General features: G+C 37.1%; 1 protein-coding gene and 1 long non-coding RNA gene across 5 annotated transcripts; both read right to left on the reverse strand.

Moving 5' to 3' along the window:
* Positions 1–22505: 22505 nt before the first annotated feature.
* LOC114541048 (calcium/calmodulin-dependent protein kinase type II delta chain-like) lies at positions 22506–23475 on the reverse strand. 4 transcript variants are annotated; one of them, XR_003689187.1, is made up of 3 exons: positions 23387–23475; positions 23067–23234; positions 22506–22720 (listed from the first exon to the last, which is right to left on the reverse strand). XR_003689187.1 is itself a non-coding variant. In XM_028561039.1 (3 exons), the coding sequence occupies exons 1-3, from the start codon at positions 23332–23334 to the stop codon at positions 22646–22648; spliced, it is 255 nt and encodes an 84-aa protein (XP_028416840.1). In that variant the 5' UTR covers positions 23335–23396; the 3' UTR covers positions 22506–22645. The 4 variants fall into 4 exon arrangements, 2 of the variants coding, with proteins under 2 accessions (XP_028416840.1, XP_028416839.1); XR_003689186.1 differs by having other exon boundaries at positions 23067–23237; XM_028561039.1 differs by having other exon boundaries at positions 23323–23396.
* A 540-nt stretch (positions 23476–24015) lies between these two features.
* LOC114541043 lies at positions 24016–24457 on the reverse strand. The gene is made up of 3 exons (XR_003689183.1): positions 24418–24457; positions 24142–24217; positions 24016–24059 (listed from the first exon to the last, which is right to left on the reverse strand). It is a non-coding gene; the product is annotated as an uncharacterized LOC114541043 (long non-coding RNA).
* Between the last annotated feature and the right edge of the window lie 256 nt (positions 24458–24713).

Consider the following 24713-nt stretch of genomic DNA (forward strand, 5'->3'; position numbering starts at 1 on the left):
TTTTGATGCAAAACGCGAATGTATATATGTATATAAGTATAAAATAATGGGATTTAGGTAGTATAGCTAATAATTTTAGTTAAACATTCAAATGAAGGTATAGCTATTTATGTACACACATACTTGGAACAACACATGTTACTTGTTTGAAAATATTTCCTATTCTTTTAATTAGATAAATTAGTCTAATATCTTGCGTCAAATTATACGCGCAACGGGCGTTCAGACAAATTCGTTAAAACCGTTCATAAACATAAATCGTTCAAACGGCTTCAGATTGAACGTTTATTATCCGTTCGTATTCTCGACTTTAAACGTTTACATTTTAGCTGAATTCGTCAAAACGTTTTCTGGGTTCGTTGAAACGTTATTACAGGATCATTCACTACCGTTCGTTATCCGTTCGTTTTGCCGTTTCAACGAAATATCGTAACGTACGTTTTCCCGTGGAAGGTCACATATCGTATGGGCGTTGTATTCGTATACAAATAATAAAAATGTGTACGTATACGACTATAGATTTGCAGTGTTGCAGAGGAATGTTCTAAGGGAACATTTATTCCCCAATGTTTAATCGAATATTTGTCCATATTCGGGTGTTAAGATGCCCATGCAGTCAGCAATCGGGCCATCGTGCCTAATAGGTCATATAAGGCCATATAAGTCCCAAACGGGCCTATGAGCACATGCTCATAAATGCTTATGAGCAGATGCTCATCCGCTCAATGAGATATTTTCAGGCCCAAACTCCTCAAAGGGAGAAAAAAGGGGGGTGTGGCGAATGCGAAAATGTGTGCATTTTTAGAGCGAATCGAAATATATATTGGTGTTATGGACAACGCGATGCTTGAAGCATAAATTAAGACACGTATTAACGCTTGTAACAATGTAATTAAGTAAGAACAATTTTACAAATATTTTAAACATATTGTCCGGGCACTACACTGTTTTCTTGTTTAGATCGTTTGACTTTTTCTTCCGTAAGCAAGAGTTTGCATTGAAAGCCCGGACTTGTCCGGGTTAGGACGCCTAGTCATGCAGCAATCGGGCCATCGGCCTAATAGTGCCATATAAGGCCATATAGGGCCCAAACGGGCCTAATAAAATACCTGACTTACGAAAAAAATGAGCCAATTATTATTAGGAATTGTTGAGCAATCATCTAAATATGCGTCGCACTCGTAGGAGCTGTCCTGTGTTTAGCTGTGGTAGTACAAATTTAGCAAGGTTAGCAATTCATCTCGACCAAGTACACGATATGGGCACCGAGGAACGCTAAAGATGGTTAAAGTGGAGTAAGAAAGGAATATGTGTACCTCGACAGAGTAAAGAACCAAAGGAATTCGATATGGAGGAGTGTCTTGAAAATTTATTAGAGCGCGATGGAGAGAAATTTATTATCAAGAAGAGATGGAGAGAAACTTTAATGTTTACCTAAGCACTGCAAACGAACAACCTCTATCTTAGGGGGAAACGAAGAAAGTACATAAGGGATTGCTAACATTTTAGTTTGTGTGAATGTACTGGACTAGGAAAAAGTACCGTTGAGCAGATTAGCACATCCTCATAACTACACATGAGCAGACATCTGCTCATAAAACTGCGTTGCTGCTCGATAACAAGGCATTTACACACTTCTAGTGCTAAGGGGATGAGCTGCCAATTTTGCAGAAGATATTTCAGCCGCAGTACAATCAGCGCAGACCCGAACGGGAGAATTGCCTACTACGAGAACAAGAAAGAAACATGTCTCAAACAGACTCGGACAGTCAAGAAAGTGATTTCCAAGATGATGTCTCGACCACTTCCACTCAGCAATCTGGAAGTTCGACGACAACGGACTCAGAATGTGAAGAAGAATTGGATCCCTGGATGCCGTTAATAGAAGAAGCATAACATAGAAGTAACACAGTATTCGAGGAAATGAAAGAAAGCCTTATAAACAGTGGTTTTGATGAGCACTATGCTAAAAAGAAAGCTTACTTCAATGCCATGCTAGACTCCAGGAAGAATTAGAAAATATCTATTTAAAGCGCCATTTGTGGATGAGACAACTGAAGAAAGATCCGGTACATAAGAAAATATGTTTATTACAAATGATGATTTTGACCAAGAAGAAGCAATAGAAGGTGCCGTTGATAAGAGAAAGTTTCTTATTAAGAAGTTTTTAAACGATGTGAACATGTGAAGGAAAACAAAGGCAGAGATGATGATGACGACGACGATGATATGTTCTAATATCCTGAACCAGCTTTGGTCATACCAAAATGACCCACTCGTGTCAGGTTTTATTGTCTCCTTTACCAAGCCGTCTACCCTTAAGTACACGGTTAAAACGGAGCTGTTGGAAGAACGCGATTGTATTATCAAGAATCAAATAGGTTAAAAGGTCTTAATTTCGAGTGGTATTATACACACTTCAAATTCAAGCCAGGAACAGTGGATGGAAAAATGAGTCAAATATACGTTCTCAATGGCAAGGGCATTTCACCGGCATCGCAAAAGCGTAGGTTCGATTCTTGCCATGATCTGTTCAAAAACAACACACGAGTCAGAACGCGAGTGAACACGAATGAACACCAGTGGACACGAGTCAGAATACGACTCAAGAAATATGAACGCTTGTGAACACCAGTTAAAAAATCATCAACACGAATGAACACGAGTGAACACGGGTCAAAAAATCATGAACACGAACCAAAGATCACGAACACGAGTGAACACGAATAAAAAATTATGAACACGAATGAACACGAGTCAAAAAATCATGAACACGAACCAAAGATCACGAACACGAGTGAACAGGAATCAAAAAATTATGAACACGAACGAAAGCTCACGAACAGAAGTGGAAATCGCATGAAAACGTGGAAATCGCAAGAAACATGCCAGCCCCATCAACTCTAGGCTGGTTTCCACGAGGGGCGTGTTTAATTATTAAGACAGTAATAAGAATACAGTATAGGTTTCACACACAGGTAACTAGGACGCATTTCAGTGTGCAACAACAATTGATTTAAACTAACGAGCGACTCAGCTGATTTTGCTTCGTTTGTGAGCCGATTCCAAAGCATAGCGCGGCTATATTTGAAACTTTTTTAAGGTATTCTCGATTCGGCCTTGGATCCTATTTCTCTTCTCACGAAAGACTCCCGAAGAGCGGGCGCAGTATGGTTATTAAGTATCTTGTACATTAATACTGACTTAGCACCAGACCGTCTAGTTTCAAGAGGTTCATAATTTGCACTGTTAAAACCCTCGCTGCACGAAACTGAACTCTTTGCAACTAAATTGAAATCTCTGAGCAGATTGCCACAAGTATCCCACAGGGGCGAGCAGTAATCGAAGTAGGGCTGCACAAGACTTTTTCCGGGGAACAGGGAACAGTGGAATGGGAGAACCGGGAGACAGGGGAATTCCCCTCAGGATCTCACCAAATCCTTTTTTAGCAAATGTTTTATTTTAAATTGAGTGAAATATTCGCGAAACATTACCTTAATATATGACACGTTGTTTATGTAAATTGTAATGGAGAATTCTAGATTCACATGCACACGCCTTTAATTTTGGACAGTTTTTCCAATAGGTTATTTCAAGGTTTAATTTTTCCTATAATACTTTATACAATTACTCGATGAGGCTAGCATAATACGTAACAATTATTGAATGGAGTTGAACACAATATGAAAATATTATCAGCCGGTGAGCTAGTGTACTTCAAGTGACAAGGTATTATTATCTACTAACTAATTTGGTCATGGTAAGGGTCATGCAAGAATGTCAATCATCAGTAATCAAGATGACAATCCAAAACTAATATTTAACTGCATGCGTAACTGTTTTAAGGCATCTGACTAGAAAAAAGCAGAAACAGGAGCACTTACATAACAAAAATGACCCGCTTTTCTAGATGTCCAAAAGAAAAACTAATTTATCGGGAAACGACGAAAAGAAGAAAAAAGCGCGAGAGAACTAAACTGTGGATCTCACGGAGGACGATGAAATCTTTTTTCCAACAATAAAAAGAGGAAACAGCGAAGAAAATTATCACATTTTCCAGTGATCCCGAATCAGTCAACTCATGAGAACAGTGAAAATGATAATACGTCTTACTCATTTGACATTGATTTGCCTAATCTTGTCCATTACAGGGGTGATAAAAGGCTTCCAATTTACAGTCATTCCAGCCCTGACATTAAAAAAATATTCCAGATCTGTTTAAAAAAGGATATTCCTGCAGACCGAAAGGCAGAAATCAAGCCAACAAGCATTTCTACAACCTCAACCTTCGTTGTCGGCCAAAAACTTGCAAAAGTAAAGCATCCGTTTGATATCGAAACTTATGAAACACTTGGGTACTATGAGAAAAATAGCAAACTAGGTTTTATGAAGTTAAGGTTACGGACAGAGGTCTCGGTGAACAAAGACGACAATGGCATTATCGTTGGTGGTACCTGCGACGTCCGCGATGCTCGAAATTGGGTTCGGCAGATCGTAGGCAAGGAGCTCTTGTACGCTGTAGTTAGAAAAAGAGCAACGCATAAGAATACGATGAAAATGTATCAGACGGAATTTACAAGATATGTCATATTTATTATGCTAATAGCAGAATAATGAATCTTATAGTCGTCTAAAGAATTTGAAGTCATATACTTTGAAATGTTCCACGATTATCATGCATTACTATTTTAACACCGGGAATGCCGTCCTCGTAGTCGCAACAGCGCATGGAAATACAACACGTCCGCACGCCAAATCCTTTATTTCAAGAGAGCACTCTCTCAACAAAGAAGTGAAAGAAACGGTTCATACAGATGTTCGTGCCCCAAGGGTTATTGAAGACGAAAAATCGAAGTATCTGAATTAACTTGATTCTCCATTACAGTCAACCACTATTCGGGATACCAAGCAGCTGTATAATTACCGTTATTTGTATGGGGAAACAAAAACCAGATCTAGTATCGATCAAATTCAGGAAGTTATCCTTAAACTCCTTGAGCAAAGACCCACTGCTGACGAAATGGACCCAGATTTGCTTGACAAGAATCAAGCATTCATCAAAATCCCAGGTTTACTACGCCTTTGGCTTGTGACACTACATTAAACATTGCAAATCATCTCGTGACACAAACGACCTACAAGCAGATGTCAGTAATTGGAAGAGAGAGTTTAAGGAATCCCTGGTTTCCAGGACCATTTCTGATCCATCGAAATCAATCAGCGCAGGATTTCGCATATTTTTGGCAAGCAGTGAAAAGAGGGAATCCGGCTCTTGCCAACATCCTTCTTTTGGTACAGATGAAGACGAAGCACTTTCTAGCGGGATTCTTAAGGAAACGAGTGGAAAGACCATTTACCTTTTGGGCAAAGAGCATGCCCAAGCAAATGTAGATAAAAAATTGCAGTCGTTAAATTTTCCTTCAATCCAAAAAAAAATTATCCTGAGTGATATTTTCGGTGGTGCCACGTGCAAAGAAGAAGATACGGAAGCGAAAGTACTCATATTTACAACCGTAAGCTATTGCAACTGAAATCAAAATGGCTTCAAATAGAAAAGGAACACACCAGCAATCGTCCCGCGAGTCAGTTCGTGGATTATTTTGAAACTCATAAAGAGAAGCAAATGAGGGACAAAATGATTAAAAACGTTCGAAAGCAAGCTTCCATTGACGGAGTGTGCGGCCAAAATCCAATTGAGTGGCAAAACGTCTTGTCAAAAGATGAAATATCCGCCCACGTGCATTCAGAGGGTCGTAGTCATCGAGACGCGACACTTTCAGAGTGCCTAGATGCCTTGAAAGCATGCAGTATCCGTTTATTTAGCAATGTTGTCAAAGCCATATATGATGACGGTCCTTACGTCCTAGCACCAGCTTACCACATGTTTCGTAAAACATATGCCGATTGGAAAGGCATGTCATCAGACGAACGAAAGATGCACATCGCAGCATTCATGGCTTACATTCCTACCGACGATGTACTCTTGCGCTCCGGAGTTCGAAGTGCAGAAAACAAGGAATCCATTCCAACTATTTCCCTGTTAGATGACGAATCACCTGGTTTATCTACGTCAGCACCTAAACAAGATTATCTTCAAGTGTCACAACAAATCTCGAATTCTCCTCCACCAAATTTCTACCATCGGTCCAAGCCAGAGGTTAAAGGCCACGACGTTCTAGACAAACCACGACGCACGCTTTCGTATCGCTTCAAGAAGCTTCGGTTCTAAATGATGTTTTGCCTCCTCACCTTTTAGCAGATGCTTTTAATAAAGCCTTAATTTTTGGGTACAGTTAATAAGAAACGCGATACGACTTTAATTGTGACAAGTATACTCAGTTCAACACTTGGTTTATTATGGAATAAGGTCATAGCCTCGACGGCAGACAAACTGAAAGACGGCGAAATTCGTAAGATTGTCGTACGCGAGTTATAATGATATCAAGTCTAAAATCGATGGCCTTTCTAGATCAACTCTCGCCAGTTATAATTTTCTAGAAGAAGGAATAGAGTTACTCAGTGTTTCTCTCGATAAATCAAATCTTTAGCAGAAAGAGAGCGAAACTCAGGACGAACCAGGTGAACTTTCGAGCGTTATTCTGTCTGGTATCTTAAACCAAGCAATAGAGCTTCCTCCAGCAGGAAAAAGCTTAAAATCAACTCGGACAGAGAGTTAGAAACTGCGAGAAAAAGATTCGAGGAAGCGCGCAAGGCAGCAACCACTGCTTTCTGGAATGAGGCATTTAGTATCGAAGATCGAATTTTTTGCAGCAAGCTACGAATAGTTTCAAAAATAGTGGAACATCTCGATTATCCTGAGACCGCAATCACCGAATGTTTATCGTTTTGGAAGAAGCTGCATAGCTTACAAGCCATCAACTGATTCAAGAGATATTCTCAGTGTCTTTGAACGATGGAGTCAAATCGTTGTTGAATAAAACTCAACGGGTGGAGAACGTCTGTCGGTTATGTTAATCAACTATGTGTTGTTTCAATATGTTTGCAAATTCAGTAATAAATGTTCATTTGAAGTGTCCGCCTGCATGCCAACGATTGAACTTCCCACTCGCAGTTTTCATCCAATAATAAGCTGGCACGAAATTTCAGCAAGAAATTCTATAAAAGAGGAATTGCCTCATCCTCCAAACGAACAGACCCTTCATGAAAAAAAAGAGCTTCTCCATATGCTGTGAACAGTCAGGGGGTGTTCTTACTTTCCCTCGTACTCCGCCTTATGAGAAAATCGATTATCCAGGAGGAAGGAAAAATTAAACGGATTGAATTACCTGAATTTACAGGCAATATTTTAATGGCCCTTTCTGTTGATATCAATAACAATGTTTACGTGCTAAAAACATACTGGTGAAGGATTCCTGTTGACGATATTGAACGAGAATTACAATGTAAAAGCAGAAGACAAATTAGATTTGCTCGAGGACAAAATATCTTCTGTAGTTAGAATCGCAATATGCAAAGACGATGATATCATCATCATCCAACACAGAGGCCTGATGTGTATGTTTGTAACAAGATGTGTCAATTGAAATACAAATTTGACAACGACTCAAGTGAGGCATTTTCATTGAGTATTTCCCAGCAGAATGAAATCATGATACCAACAAACGATCATACGGCAGTTCAAATATAAAAGTCCCAACCTCATAAAGTTGTCAGAGTGGCATTTCACTAGTTATTTGTAAAATATTGGTTCTAACCGTGGTAGGGGAAAAAATTCCTATTTTCTTTCTGCGCTACCCTGAAGCAGGCGGGAAGCTGGAAACTCTTACCTTCTTTTGTAAAGTTGTGTATTTGCAGTATCCATATCTGGTATCCCATAATGGCCCTATTGTTGTTGTAAGAGAAGGAAACTTCACTTACCTATGATGAGACTCAATTGTTATAAACACCATTTTCTGCCTAAAACAAAGTAAATATACTACCGCTACTTTCCTGAACCAGTAACAGGAACCTTTCAATAAACTAAAGTAAAGCAAACAATGATGTTGCTAGATTTATAAATTTGTGAGCTGTTTCATTCACGTGGTCTTGTTTCCGTTGTAAGGAACACAAGCGTAACTTATATTTAAATATTGATCCAAAAAACGTTCTTTGATCTTGAAATTAAATTAAAGATAATCATGTTTTTGTCTATCGTTTTATGCGAAATTTTTCCAGGCTTATTTTTTCGGTGAAGCCAAAAAGACTTAAAATTATGACGAAGTTTCTATCCCATGTGCATGATGATACGATTTTAATTCAACGCCAATGTTTCTTCATATGAATTGATTTTTGTATCAAATAACCGAAGACATGCGGATCTCGTTCAAGTAAACTTTCCTATTCATAATGGAATATTGAGGGTACGTGACATTTTACTAAACCTTTGTGACGATTTGCTGACAAGTGCAATTTTCGTAATTCGGGTGTGTGTGTACATTGACATATTCCAACTTCGCAGGCCAGGCTATTCTACGCTCCACGACCCACGCTGCGGCGAAAACCCTGGTTAAGGCTGGTCATGTGACAGCGCAAAAATTTTTAATTAGCGGTTAGTTCATATGCAAGGGAGGGGCGGAAAAGGGCTATCTTTAAAGGCTAGTTTCCACTCAGGAAAATTCTCCTTTGGATCGGAGGGGACGGAAAAGTTTCTTTTGTATAAACGCCGCCTGAGAACTCAGCGACAAAAGAAATTTTACTGTCCATTCCGATCCAAAGGAGATTTTTCCTGAGTGGAAACTAGCCTTAAAACCAGTTACGGGGAATCGAGGAAGGGAACGGGGGACGATAAAACAAGGAATAGGAAAAGCCAGAATCTTTAAAACAAGGAAAGGGAAAAGCCGGAATCTTTAAATCAAGGAATGAGAAAAGCCGGAATCTTAAAAACAAAGAATGGGAAGAGCCGAAATTTTTATAACAGGGAATGAGAAAAGCCGGGATCTTTAAAACAAGGATAGAGAAAAGCCGGAATCTTACGGCTGGAAGTTTGTAACTAAATTAGTTACTCAATTTCCGCGCGAAATACAAAATATGGCAATTTGGCATGGCTATATTTCCGTATTTTACCAATTAAAGTTGTCAAAGATCTTTTCCGTCAGTTCACTCAATTGCTTTCAAAGAAGATGCTGGAAAATTTTGTCAACGGTTATCAGTATGGTAACCGGTGCTCTAATTGGTTTTGGAAAGGCGATCGCCCTTTTTGTGCACTGAAATCCATTCATCCCGTTTCCAGTCCAACGGTCACACTCCATGTCGGATTACTTTATTGTATAATGCATTAAGCTTGCCTCCTCCGCAGGCATCTCTTATGTATTTATATTAGGCATTTATAATTGGCTTTGGTTAGCTTTGTCGGGGAGCGAGAAAAAAAATTGCTGATCTCTCCCACTTTTTCCTCGCCTTCCCCGACACAGCTAACCCAAGCGAAATATAAATGCCTAATATTAATACATAAGATATGCTTGCGGAGGAGGCTAGCATTAAGCATAGTAGAGACTTCTTCTGCTATCTTTCGTTAAGCAATAGGAGGTATAATATCGGGTCCTGTAGCCTTGTTGGGATTTAGCTCTCGTAATGAACCCAAAACGTCAGAACATGTAATCTCTCTAAAGCTGAATAAATTATCGTACCATTTATCTTGAATTTTACTACGCTACTAGTTGTGTGTAGGGTATTGAGCGTTGCATTTCAATACATGAAATCGGTGCTGTTATCAGAAAAATCCATAACTTATCTACTCGTTCACATATATCAAAAGAAGAAGATGGCAGCAGCAATTGAAAATGTAAACATGTCTTAATATGTACCTCTCCAATACCGACATCTCTCTGATATGAACATATCAAGTCAAGTCCGGAATTGCAAAGTTAACCCATCCCCTGCTAATGATGTGATTTATTGCAAGTGCGTGAAGAGATAAACAATTGTGATATCAACAGCCCGTGTAACTCAGGTATATTTACTAGTCAAGGCCCTGTAAAGGAGTTTGTGTGCATTTCATGCAAAACAGGTTATCTCAATTGTTTTAGAGTAAAATGACCATGGCGGTCATAACCGCCATAGCTCTAAATCCTGAATTATCAAAGCTACAGTCTTTCTGAATTGCTTATATGGTTCAGAATGGTTGCTTTTAGGGGTGGTCACTGGAGGGTGAAATTATCATCAGTTTTATATTTTACAAGCAAATTATGTTTACCATTCCAGGTCAACTGCTTAATTAGGCATAAAATTACTGATTCACCCGGAAAAGTCTAATTTTTTCTATTTTCTAAAAATGTTCGCCATATTATGAAAAAAATGCTTTTAATATATTTATTATAAATTTCCAAAAAAATAACGATGTTTTGTTGCGATACGACATATTTCATTTCACTTAACCCCCACTAAAACACAATTTCAGCCATATTTTGCAAATTTAATCGCTGTTTTTCGTCGTCCGTCGCAAGCGCCTTCTAAACATGGTACTCTAACACGACTCTAGTGGACTAAAGAATTCTTTTTGCCATTGATTTCATCAATTATGTCGCCATTGCAATGGCATAATCCTCAACAACTCCACCAAGTCCACCTTCGTCTCAAGCCATTTTCAATATTGTAGTAAATCACATCTGTAAGTCAAAAGCAATTGCTTGTCAATACAAAACAACTTTATACTGAAATATGTAAAGTAGAATGGATATTAGAATAAAAACAAATTAAAAAAAAAATGTTCGTGATATTTGTAGCAATACAATCGACTTGCAAACTTCAACAAATGTTTTAATTCCCATCGACAACTCTGGTGACGGGTTGCAAATTTTAAGGTTGGGAAGGTTTGACTTGGCTTTCTTTGATAATTTTCAACTTGGTGAGTTTTTCTCTCCAAATGTTGCACTTTCTCTTTATGTCATAGATGTTTCAAGATATAAAGTGATTTTTTTTAAAGAGATGAATGAAAGAGTGCAATGGAATAATGGTTTTCAGTCGAGGCCTAAAGAGAAGTCTTTCAGCACTTTTTGTAAATAGTATAGCTAGTAATGGATATTAGAATAAAAACAAATTAAAAAAAAATGTTCGTGATATTTGTAGCAATACAATCGACTTGCAAACTTCAACAAATGTTTTAATTCCCATCGACAACTCTGGTGACGGGTTGCAAAATTTTAAGGTTGGGAAGGTTTGACTTGGCTTTCTTTGATAATTTTCCACTTGGTGAGTTTTTCTCTCCAAATGTTGCACTTTCTCTTCATGTCATAGATGTTTCAAAATATAAAGTGATTTTTTTTATAGAGATGAATGAAAGAGTGCAATGGAATAATGGTTTTCAGTCGAGGCCTAAAGAGAAGTCTTTCAGCACTTTTTGTAAATAGTATAGCTAGTAATTTTCAATAAGTGACCGTAAGTAAGAACGGGTTCAAACGGCTCACTCCTTTCACTTACTTGCGAATGCCACTACAGAGAGAAAGATACATAAATATATGCGAGTGAATAATACTGATTATTACTGAAAATGAAAAAAATGAGGAATGATCTAGCAACGGCTTCAGCCAGTGCTTCTTCTCTCAGCAATAAAAAACTCCATAATTCGAAACTCGCTAAAGTGCAAAATTAATGTTTCGAAGTTTTCTGAGCGTCATTTAGTAATACCAGCAAAGTGGTGTTGAAGGTTTTGAGGTATACGATACTTCATCAAATTTAAATTAAAATTTAAATTACAATTAATTTATCCTACCTTTCATTTTTGCTATCGGAAACTGCAGTAGAACGAGATTGAAGCTATAAACACAAATTGAAAATACCAGTTACGGATTTTTGTTAAGCGTTGCAAAGTATTCTACAAACATCGTGCTTATAAAATGTCTCAATATTTTGAACCATGTTTCATGGTATTTGTTTTCAAGAAATAATAGATGGACAGAAGAAACAAAAATGAGGCTCACATCAAATCTCATAGTTGGAGAAAGAATAAAATTAGACCTCTAGATGTCACCCAACCAGGTTGATCTTTTTTGTTATTTTCGGAATAATTTTATTCATAAAAATTTTATCATGTTCGCTCTCTGTTGTCATTTCCTACCATCTGTTGAGACCTCTGTGCCGCTAGGCAAGCTACAGCGAAAGAGCACTGGCTTCCACTGTGATATCTTATCTGTGAAGTCTTATCAGTGCCCGTTTCGTTGAAGAAACGATGAACCAAGATTCAACTTCGCGTCATAAAATCTTTGAAACATCAGCCCGACTTTCTTCATATTTCAACTGAAGGCATTTCCGTGAAGTACTTTAGATAAAAAAGTCATTTATATCCGGATTGGGTTCCTCCTCCAGGGCAAGAGTCGTGCATTGACCACGTGATAACGAAACATTCTGAGCTCATCAGTGAAGGATGAACAATTGTAAAGGTTTTATTGCAACTCATAAGAATTACCAAAGGATATATTTTGTAAAATCTATTATATTACGAGCGTCTTTCCTTAAGTCTAGCGACCTACATTGTTCCGGTACCGCATGAGAAACTCTAGCTCGAATCCTCTTGATCTGACGTATTCTTTGTAACCAATTACAGCCTAGGTATCTGTAGTTTTCTTCTGATTTTGGTGAATAACTGACGCAATCTTAAAAAGAAAAACATTCGTATACCGTCAATATCACATCCGGACATTTAAATTACCCTAAGTTACTGACCAAATTTATTTAACATGCATTGCAATATGACGAACCAACTTCGACAGGTTTTTATCGGAAATAACTCTAGGGCCATAATTTGTATTGTTTAGAATATCCCTGAGTTCATCTTTAACGTTCAAACACACGATATTACTGTCGTTATCAATGGAAATGTCAAATACGCTCCTAAGAGCTTTCACTAGAAGAATATTAAAACTTGGTCGCTCTTGCAAATATATTTTGTTGTTTAAGCATGAATACGCTGGGCATACAGTGTATGCCAATTTAAACAATGATACTGAAAGAATTTTCCTTACCTGACTAATTGAGGCCTCGTTTTTGTTTCTCTTAAGCTCAACTTTTAAAACCTCAGGCTCCGTGCCCTTCTGCAGTGAATCATCTCACACAAACACTTTTCCTGCCGAAAAATATGCGCATGACATGTTCGAAGTTGCCCGCTTGTTGACTGTAACCGTGATCAACACATTGCCAAGCAACCAACTTCTTGACGCTCCATTGCGCAGGAGTCGTTCAACAACTGCAGCTCTATAAAAACAACAAAATAGTCATCTTCCCTGAAACACAGTGCAGAAAAATACGAAACCAACATACAGACCTTTTTGGTTGGGTCAAATAAGAAGAAAATGTATATTTGACCATCATATCACCCACGATTTCCATCATCTCTGAACTAAGTGTGTTGCTTGAGTCTTCCTTTGATTTCTCAAGGGAGTTTGGGAGTGAATGGAATTTGGTGGGGGGATTAGTGACTAAGGGTATGGGTTTGCAGCATCTGAAGATATATCTGCGTTGTTAAGACTCTAAAGGAATACAAGGACAAATGATTGAAAACGAGCTTGCATATAAGCAAAATTATGTAACATGAAATGGACAAGTTTATGTAACAACACTGCCTAAGCTGTATAAAGTTTAAACACCACTTCTTAATATCTATTGAAAATTTAGCAAGCAATCTCCGTGGCCATAGAATGACATGTGGACTTACTTTTGTAATCAATGGCACGAATTGTTTTCTTAACAACAGTGGACAGTTGACAAACCAGGATGAAATGACATTATCAGCAAGAGTTACCGTGTATTGAGAGTATCTAAGGTGAAACATATCAGTTCGTTTATATTTTATTCAATTTCACAAAACCAATAATAAAAAGTTTGAGATGTTATCGCGTTAAACAAACCTCGATGATGCTGTGTGAGGCAAACATATTCCAATGACTTGTTTCAAATGGATCGCTGTGAATTTTTTGTACTAATCACGAAGCTTTGACAATGCTATTTAAACGTTTTAAAAGAATGTTAGCAACTTTTCGTCGAATACGATTGAGTGTTTATTACACCTAGCTCTCCTTAGGGGGTACATTGATATTTCATAAAAGATTTCTTAATTTACGTAACTTCAAGAAACATACCAGAGAGAAATTCTAACAGTGGTATGACAACTTGAGGCGTTGGCGAAAGTTTAGTAAACTTTTCCAGATATGTTAGGAGCAGCCTAAGGACAAAAATTTAGAAATTATTACCCAAATAATCTTGTGAAGGAGTATCTCGCATAACAAGAGACGTTACATTTAGGCTGGAGTTTATTGAAAAACATTTTTGTAAATTCACTGAGCACATTATCAAGGCACGATTTCAAATATCTCCAAAGTAATAAACTTCAAAAACGCTGCAATTACTTAAATCAACTTCATTTTTTACAAAGTGCTAATGGACATAAAAAACGTCTCAAATTCCAGACAATCTTAAGTAGCCATACCTTGCCATAACTGAAGACATTTCTAACATACATATGGTGAGACAAGATACGCTTAACGTCGTGGAATGAGCAACCAAACCAATCTCCAAAGTACGCATCAGACAAAACTAGACGAAATATACAACAACGTTTAAGCGAGAACAGACAACCGCTGAAAATAAAGTGAAGCAGGTTCTTACCTGTTCATCTTGCCCAATAAAAATGTGGTACGTACACAGTTCTGTTAATACCTGCACATGTTACAATAAAATATCCAATTAAATCATTAGTATAGTATGATATAATTATGGTATAAATTGGTTATGCTATGGTATGGTGTGATATAATTATGGTATGATATGGTTATCGTATGGCATGATTTGGTCATGGTATGGTATGGTGTGATATAATTTTGGGATTATATGGTTATCGTATGGTATGATATGGTTATCGTATGGTATGATTTGGTTATGGTTAGTTATGGTATGATATGATTATATGATATGATTATATGATATGATTATATGATATGATGTGGTATGGTTATGGTTATGGTATGGTATGGTTTTGGTATAGTTATGGTAAGATATTATGATAGATGCAAAAAACTGAATGATAAGAACCGTACTGGAAAAATTCTAGCGTACAAATGAGGTCGGCGCATATCATGAGGAACGCGAAATAATCCAGGGAGAAAATCATAATTTCAAACCTGAATGCAAAGTAAAATTTTTAGTTCATGATTTTGGTGTGAAAAGTGCACAACTTTACATCCCTTACCATTTTAGATAACACTGTACATATTGAACGTAAGTAGTGCTTTCGAGAATGTATCAAGTTTTTATCTTGCAGTGCCTCCGGAAAGTTTCTCAGAACAACATCCAACACCTCCCATTCCAATTTCTAGAAAATGAAGAAAGTTGAACTTCAATCGAAACTTAATGCCAGATGATATATTATGATAGAAAAGTTTACCTGTTGTAAGCACACAGGAATAACATTCATCGCCTCGCTGTAAGGCAGTGAAACAATCCCGGTTGTCTTATCTTCTGCAGAACTAAAACAAAAATGAGAATGTATTACACTAACAAGAAAAGGAATTTTGGAAGCAGAATAGCTGACATGTCTTGCACTATCATCATTAACCAACGTTTTCCTTTCAGAACAATTAACATACGAAGTGAATTTGACTTTTCCACTTTTGTCTTGCACAAGGCCTTGACGTTGTCAGCTCGCAGACTGAGAAAACATTGAAGAATCTTTACAAAAAAACAATGTAAGACATCATAGAAAAATCGCAAGAAATAACATTGAATTTGGCTTACCACAAGTCGTATCTCCGATGCAATAGACGTCCGATAGCCATTGTCATAATGAGTTTTTATTTGGTACACTAATATATTGAATATTCGTTCTGCAATTACATAATAGGAAAGGGAGAATAAAAAAAAATATTTTATATAACATCAGTGTAAAATGAATGATGGAACTGTACAGCAAAATATGGTGTAGGCATAACACGTGGCCCTGCGAAGTAGTTGGCACTAAGAACCATGCTGTCATACCTGCCATCACCAGATATCATCAGATAATCTTGGTTTTTTAATGTTGAAAATAATCCGTTTTGATACTTTTTCCTATGAAGATATATCACAGGGAATATTTTTTTCCTACAATTATTATATACAAGTACTATAATATCTAATTCCCGTCTGGTCCCTATTAGGCTATTACTCCTGACAATATTGTCGCACAGAAGAAAAACATTAAATATCTCAGCAAGTATTTGGGCTAAAGACCCCGGAATACCAGTAAACGATAGCGGTTAAAACGATTCTTTGAATAGTATATTCCAACCAGCATATAGTTATAACCTGCACTTGTATTATACGTGAAAATAAGAATTAAAATAATAGCTTGCTTTGTTATCTGAAATTACTCACCCATTGCAAGATATATTTTGGAAATTCCATATTTTTTCGCTTTTTTGGTCTCTGTTGTCTTCAAAATGTCTAGAATTTGACATGTTATCATTCTGTTTTAATTCTGAGTAATTCTTGGTGTAGTATGTGCAAAATAATCAAAGAAAGAGCATTTTATAAGTTCTAAGCGATAATCATTGCTAATCACGTGCTTAAGGCAAGCTCGAATCGGACCTAGGTCAGATTTTCGGCTTTTGGCCCGAAATATTTATTATTGTGAAATATTATTGCCGGTGATGCGATATATCATATCATCAGGTATGTTTAAATAAAAAATGGGCAAAAATCTTCTAAAGGCTTGATTTTGACGCTAAAGATATCAAAATAATCCTGAATATGTGAGCTAAACCACTGCAACCGGTTTTCGTTTGCATTCGGGCAATATCCAAAGAATTAGGCCGCTTTGATGTGTAATATTGAATATATACAACACGTGAATATCGTAGCTGTGAATAGCTATGTATGCATAGCGGTAAAACGCCGTATTTCCACTGGAATTTGCAATATTTAGCCTTGAAATTTACTACATTTGCGAATTTGTCAGTTTGCTATATTTACTATTATTCCATGCCATGCCCAATTCTACAAATATTCTGAAAGGTTCAGTAGTTAAATGTACCACAGAATTCAAGTGCTACAACAGTTTGAAAGATTTACTTGCCTTTTAAATTCCGACTTTCCTGTTCGATGGGGTTCTAAAGCTGGTAGGGGAATAAAGCCTTTTAATAATGATTGAACTGTAATTTCTTGTGAACTTCATGAGAGAAATAATCGAACAAATACACTCATACTGTGATACATTGGCTTGGAATATGCTCCAAAACGTGTGAAATCGAACATTTGTTGTGCAATCACCTTGCAAATATCAAAGAAACGGTATCAAATTTTGAATATAGATTAACCAATCTGATTGGTTTTTATTGAACCAATCGTGGAGTACAAAATTTGACCAATGACAAATTGACCTGTGTACAGAAATAACCAATCAAGTTGTCTTAATTTTGCTGAATTATGCAAGAGCCTACAGGCTATAAAACAGAGCCGTCTGCGACCGTTTTTCTCAGGTAAGTGAGTTCTTTCTTTAGGTAGGATCAAGGTATGTATAATTAATTTTTTAAATAGAAGTAGACCCCGTGGCCCCGCTGTTAGCTAAGAATCTCTGTCCCCGTATCTGGAAACACGGCTCACTGCTTGTCTAACTGTGTTTTGCTTTTCGTTTTCTAGGGAGCTACTAATAATTTTTTTTTGTGTTTTTCAGACAAAGACGATCGTAGTTTAGTTTCAGTATCCAACCCTAAGAAGCCACCCCATATCCATTCCGTCAGTTAAACCCCAGCCAGCAATTGCCTTCATGCTAATTGTGATGCTTCATTTTCTAGGAACAACTCACCATATTTTTTGTCGTTTCAGCTACAGAGTTAGTGGGTTGTGGGTTGTTGGATGTTGTGTCGTCGGTTGTGTGTTTTGTGTTGTGTTGTGTTGTACTGTCTTGTCCTCTACGTTTCGTATTGTCTGCCAGTCGGTTTGGGAGAAGCCCTGTAGCTCTCTCTTTTTCCTGGCCACACAAAGAACACATTTTGCGGATACTCCTTTTTAGGAGTTCATGGGTTCGAATCCCATGAATGTGTCAATTTTGCGCTGATATCTAATGTGGTCCGTCTCAAATACAAAAGCACAACATCCAACGGACAATCTGCATCCTTTCATCACACCAACTACAAGTGTTGTCCTCATACAACAGAATGGAACTTCCAACGGAGCAAAGAGTAACCAATACGCAAGACGAAGTTCTTGTACCTTCTCAAACAGGACAGAATGCGGCACTTGTTAATGAAGTATTCTCGATGTTTAAGGGATCCTCTCAGTTAGACGTCCGATCAGAGGATATTTCAAAGTGGTAAGCTCATTTAAACTTGTGATTACTCTGCGAATACTTCACCCATTTTAATAAATATGAGACCACTAAACTCATTGCTGTCCGGTCGTAAACGGCGCACACAGATAATTTCGGTTTTATCTGGAAGTGTTTTATCAATTCAACTAGAAATTGTATTATCTTAAAGAAAAAACATTTACCTATTTGTATAACTTTAGTTCATTTCAAAAGCTTTCCTATAAGCCAAGATATTTATTGCAGAACTTGTACTTTTTAAATTGAATGTTAGAGAAGCAAAAATACGCAAAGCCTTCCAAAAATCTCGCCTAAAAACCTCCAAATATTTGTAGCTTACATTGGGATCAATATTTTCATATATTTTACTCGAAATACAGTTGCTTTGGCGATTTGTAGTGATATTTCCAACTAATGTGTTTACAAACGGAAACCCGAAATGTACATATAATTATCACCATATTAGCGAAAATTTGACAATTATGACCTCTAGGGAAAATTTTACCCACAAATCGATTTCTGGGCTTATTTTACCCCCACGGGGTAGGCAACATTACGTTTTTGACACCTCTAACCTCACGCGACAACCACTTGTGCATGCGGCTGAGCAACACCTCGCTATACACAATAACAAATAAAAAAATCTATATTTTTCGAGTTTTTCTGCCCATCCTGACTTAAATCCTATCAGAAAAGATAACTAATGCCTTTACAGTTTATATGTAACGGTTAAAAGACGACAGGATAAAAAATAACGAAGAAAATAACGAAATTCCAAAGGCGAGTTATATTTCCATTTTGTAATCCTGTTAATTTGATATGATTTTTAGAGTTGCACTGCAGTGTCAGGTTAACAGCAGTATTGATTAATTTCTTGATTAGAAATTTTCGAGCTATATTTTGGTGGTATTTTTGTGCTTTTTAAATTAAACGGATTAATTTCAACATTAAAAAACCAAGATGATTTCATGATATCTGGTGATGGAAGCATGACAGCATGGGTCATAGCGCTAAGTATTATGCGTACACAATATTTCACTGGTGTTATAAAAAATAGATTTTTTTTCTCCCTTTCCTATTATGTAATTGCATTTACCAATATATATGTAACTGTCAGGGGTTGGGGGTATTATGTGAATATGAAAGAAAACAACCTGCATTTTGTTCTGTATATTCTTGTGTTATAGAAGTCAAAAATACATGCTGTTACTATACTGTATAGGCCCTTGTGATTCATATACAATTATAGTTTCAATTGTGTGATAGTTATGTTCTTGTAATCTCAATTGTAGATTCTATGGCATATAGAGTCGAATTGGTACGGCAAAATATCTTTGAGAATTGAAGTTTATGGCGGTTCTTCAGGTATGTTCTGGCAATTCACTGAAATACTATTTGTTCGCTAAGGAATGTTGTCCCATGGTAGCGGTACGCATGAACCTGGGATATCACAATGCTGATAACCTCACAACCCTGGACAATGATATAATAATTTACTTGTTCCTTGTGTTTCAATTTTAGATCAAATAAAGTTGGCAACCCAGGAGTTGCTAACAATTATTACCTTTCTCTTATCACTGACTACACCTCCATCCATCGCTGTGCCATACATGGATTTGATGGACTGACATACCAAGCAAGGTAAATATTGCAGGCTACATGGTATATGTTCAGTTTATTATTATGTCATATTAGGACTGTTGGACATTATTTTTTTATTCAGTAATTCCCCTATATGGGAATGTGATAAAATTCGATGTTAACCCCCAAGTAAAGATTTCACAAAATCAATGGAAATAACGCTGTACCTCGACTGGTTTCAATTCTGGAGGAGCCGTGTATGGCAAAATTATATGCATTATCATTTCATTTTTGTTGATGATTGTTCGATGGTGTTTTGGTGCCAGAAGATAATTGATACTAATTATTGGCCCACGTACTGAAGACACATAACATCCCAGATAATAGCAACAAGTGTTGGGAATGCGGATAAGTCGACAGGACATGGTCGCTTAAATGAGGCAGCTTCCTGGTCTGCACGGAAAAATAACCAGGACCAAATGCGTTCGGCAAGAAAGATGTTTGTCGGAGCGATTTCACTCAAAGTCGTCGTGATTATAATTAGTGGGTGAAGACCTATTCTGTGTCCTGTAGTTCCGACGGGCAAAAATTCGATCATTACAAAATAAATGGACTAGTCAGGGTTAGCTGGATTAATAAGCAAGGCTTCTACAGATTACCCTGTCACGTTATATGCATCACATCATTTCCATGCGGTCATATATAACTTTTAATGTGTGATTAAGATTAATTGTTTAACAAATTATTCATTTCATTAGAGACTCGCTGGTGGAAAATGTCCTATCACCAACTGTAACCGCGCTTTACATCCGCATTCATCCAAAGACATGGTACGCAACATATCTTTGAGAATTGAAGTTTATAGCTGTTTTTCAGGTATGTTCTAGCAATTCACTGAAATACTATTTGTTCACTAAGGAATGAGAAATGACTGAGAGATCCATCTGACTGAAATATATAGCGAAAATTTTTCAATAAATGGCTTATGTAAGAGCGAGTTTTTGATTTAGAAATAAATTCTTTACACCCTACCAGCGGGTTTGTCAGGTTTTTTACTAACTTAGGTGCATTGGAATACAAGTAAAAATAAGGCGTGTTTTAGAAGTTATACCTGGACGAGGAATCCAGCATATCATTATGAGGAACAAAGCTATTATAGCGGTATATACTCAGGGCTATCACAATCAAGTTTAGTGTTATCGCTTTATTTCAATGTTTGCTGCACGGTCGGATTCTCACAATTAAAAGAAAATCAAGCGAAAAGTTTCACACGTACAAAAGTATAGGTATGGAACTGGGGCCGGTTGTTCGAAAGATGGATAACTTATCCAACGGATAAGTCCTATCCAACGGATAAATCTGGATAGTTATCCATTGGATAAAAACGCGTTGCAGGAAGCGTGGATAGTGAAGTGATAGCTACCCAATAGATAAGTTAAAATTTACCAGAAGAAAACAGTATTATTCTGAAATTTCGTACCACAACGTCAGCTGTTGCTAAGCATTTACAACATTGAATTCATAATCATTACGAATGCTCGAGTATAGTTACTGAATGGAAAAGGCTTGAACAAGTGATTTGCTCGAACTTTGCACTTCACATCATAGTGATTTTATTAATTAAACACATTGCAATTTTATTCCTTGACCTTGCAACGCTTTGCCTTTCGGTCCAATAGCAAATTTAGAAACACTATTTTAATGTTCGTGAATGAAATTACTTAGATATTAGCAAGTTTCCTTGGAATAGGTTGAATCTTTCTTTGCATATTCGCGTTTATAAACTGATTAGAAGCGTATAGTAAATTTACCACCTGTTATAAATGCGAGGATGTCCAAAAAATCGCCGGTCGAACGGAATGTGTAGGCAACGTGAAACGCTGCTGCGACAAATTGCACTTCGAAAACATTTTTAATATATAGTGAATACAATCATGATGTGTATTAGTTTGTTGAAACACAGTAAGAGGAATATTGCATTTTTGTCCTATTTTATATAAATGTTTACAGTGTTACCTTGTATCTTTGAATTTATCCACTAGATAGTGGATTTAAACCACCTCCGGACCTTGGATAAATTTATCCGGTAGATAGCGATTTTTATCCTCTGGATAAAGTTATACAAGCTTCGTGCAACCCAAATCACACGCTGGATAAAACTTATCCGTTGGATAGTGAGTTATCCGTTGGATAGCGACTTTCCACCTTTCGAACAACCGGCCCCTGTTCTTTTATTTATCGGAATAACTAGTGATGTGATCTTACATGAAGCATTTTCAGTCATGCTGCTAAATTGTCGTGCTGGCTACGCCACTGAGTAATTTATTTGCTCGCAGAGCCTCGTCTGCTGAACGTGACCGTCGGCCAGTCTTCACCATGTACGGTGACAGTTATTTTCTGCCTTTTAACTTGCCGACATGCAATGTTTCATTGCACGGTGAGTTTTCAACTTTACTGAAGGCGCTACTATACAATATGCAATTTTCCTTACAACTTGCAATGCAATTATAATTCCGAAGGATGTTAATTTGTAAAGAGTGTTCGAAATACTAAGGAAACGTTAGCAGATCGTAATAGATGTTCGTATTTGACAACTTTAGATGCCTCAGGAGTAGAATGGTTTTGCAATTTGCAAGGAAAGTTGCGTAGTGTAACAGCGCCTTGAGATTGTTTCGGAAAGCTGGTTAAATTTCGATGTAACTTGCAAACATGTAATGTTTCATTGCAATTGCGAGTTGAAAATAAGGGTCATTGGACGGAAGAACGGGACAAGTATCGTAGTTTTCAACATACCTTTTATAATATAGACATTGATCTTCCATCCACGGTCGGTTTTATCATTTTTTCTGCTTTTTCTATCATTTCTTTATCCTACAAAAGACAAAAAAAACTTGTTAAATCGTGGATCAATCTAACACTTTTAAAAGCTTTCTCTCCTAACAGAACTAATTTTATTTATACCGTATAGTTCTATCAGTTCTAAATTGTCCTTTATGGAGGTCCAGTAGGGGTCATCCCGTATTGATGCAGTGTTACTACAGGAGGAAACCTGAACTAAACTGACTTTATTTATGCTGGATAGCTGTATCAGTTCTAAACTTCAACCAAACTAATTCTAACAATTCGAAAAAGCTGGGACTTCAGACGAAAAAGGTCAGCCGATTTTGAAAAATCTTAGATGCGGGGTTTATAAGGCGGTTAGTAATTTCATCATCACCTTCATCCAAGGATGTTCCAGAGCTTCTGAAACCGTGATGCATTTTCTGTGACCAACAGTAAGCAGTTTTGTTATAAGATCCTTAGCTTCACTGCTAACATTCTTCCAGAGGTTGTTCGGAAATTTATACGACCCTTCTTTGACTTGTTTCTCCAATGGGTTATTTGCCTGCTTTGAAAATAAAGAAGATCCGGAAAGTCTAAAAGACGTTAACTTTTCATTGACGTACTCCAATTTTGAAATGAGGTTAAGCTACCTCCAGCTTCATTACAAATCGTGTTCACTACGTGAATTTGAGTAAACTGAAGTATATGGCATACCAAACATATAGTATAACTCCCAGGCTCCAGCAGTCACACGATTTCTTGTAGGATCGTTCTTCAGGCTACGGGATTAACATTTTGGTAGCGAGGTAATTGGTGTACCACAGAGTGTTTCCATATAGGAATTCTGATCTAAAAAATTAATTGTTATCATTGAGATCTGTAACAATGAGAAATAACTGAACCTAAAACGTTTGCAGAATGCGCTCTGCTTTCGTAAAACGAAATCACGGACAAAACTCGGAATTGAGATTATAGTGACTTGCAGGATTTGCTGGCAATGGTCACATCGAATGGTTTCTTCAAAGACAATTTAAAGGGCAATTTAAACACAAGTTCAATACACAACCGACACAAACCTTTATAACGTTTCATCATACGAGGAACACAATAAAACATTTTCTGGCTAAAGAAGAAAAAGTTAAATTATGGTCGTTAAAGTTTAGGATATAAAGACAGTAGTGATAAATAAATTAGGGCGTGCTTACCTTCCAATCCCTGTTAGTGATGCCATTTTCATGTAAATGCTAAAAATACGAAACAGTATGAATAAAGTTAGTTTAGTTCAGGCTCCTGCAGTAACACTGGATCAATAACAGATGATCCTTAGCTTGGTGTCATTAAAAGCTCCAATCTCTTCGTGATATTTTCCATAAACTTTAGTCATCGCCTGTGAATGAAATATTCCAATTTGTTTAATTCATTCTTCGAAGGCTACACATGGCTACATTCCCGCTAAACGACATCCTCACCTGAAGGCACATTGCTTTCATAGTTGGTTTAGTTGTCAATAGGAATCAGTGATACAGATCGTTAGACAACTCGAGCCTGAAAACAAAATAGAAAAGTCGATCGAATCTTGAATGGTTTCATCCATGATTCTATACTTCTCTACTACATTCTGCAGGACAAATAACATTGCGTGAACTGTGCAGCAATATAGAGAATAGGGGGAAGCCAGACAGAAAAGCACATGGAAAGTAGTTTGAATATTTGCAAACCCTGACAGATAAATGTCGTGGACTCACACATTTGTTATCGGCGTCTCCTCGTCGTTTTGTTCCAACAAGACTCTCAAATAATAGTCACCTGATAGCAGAGATACGTTACTGAGTTTGATTCCTATCGAGGAATAAGGGGGGGACGCTTTATGAAGAACTGTTAAAAAGCTAGAGCAGTTAGGCTTATCACTAACCTATTTCAGTTCATCAGCTAAACATTCATACAGGACTTCAAACTAAAGGTGATTCCAAAAGACAACGTAGTTTCCACTCAGATCTTTTTCCATTGCAAATGCGTGCAAATCAGATTCGAGTGCCCCAGA

Source organism: Dendronephthya gigantea, unplaced genomic scaffold (genome assembly GCF_004324835.1).
Source record: "Dendronephthya gigantea isolate DGI-Jeju-01 unplaced genomic scaffold, DenGig_1.0 000262F, whole genome shotgun sequence".
NCBI classification, from domain to species: domain Eukaryota; kingdom Metazoa; phylum Cnidaria; class Anthozoa; order Malacalcyonacea; family Nephtheidae; genus Dendronephthya; species Dendronephthya gigantea.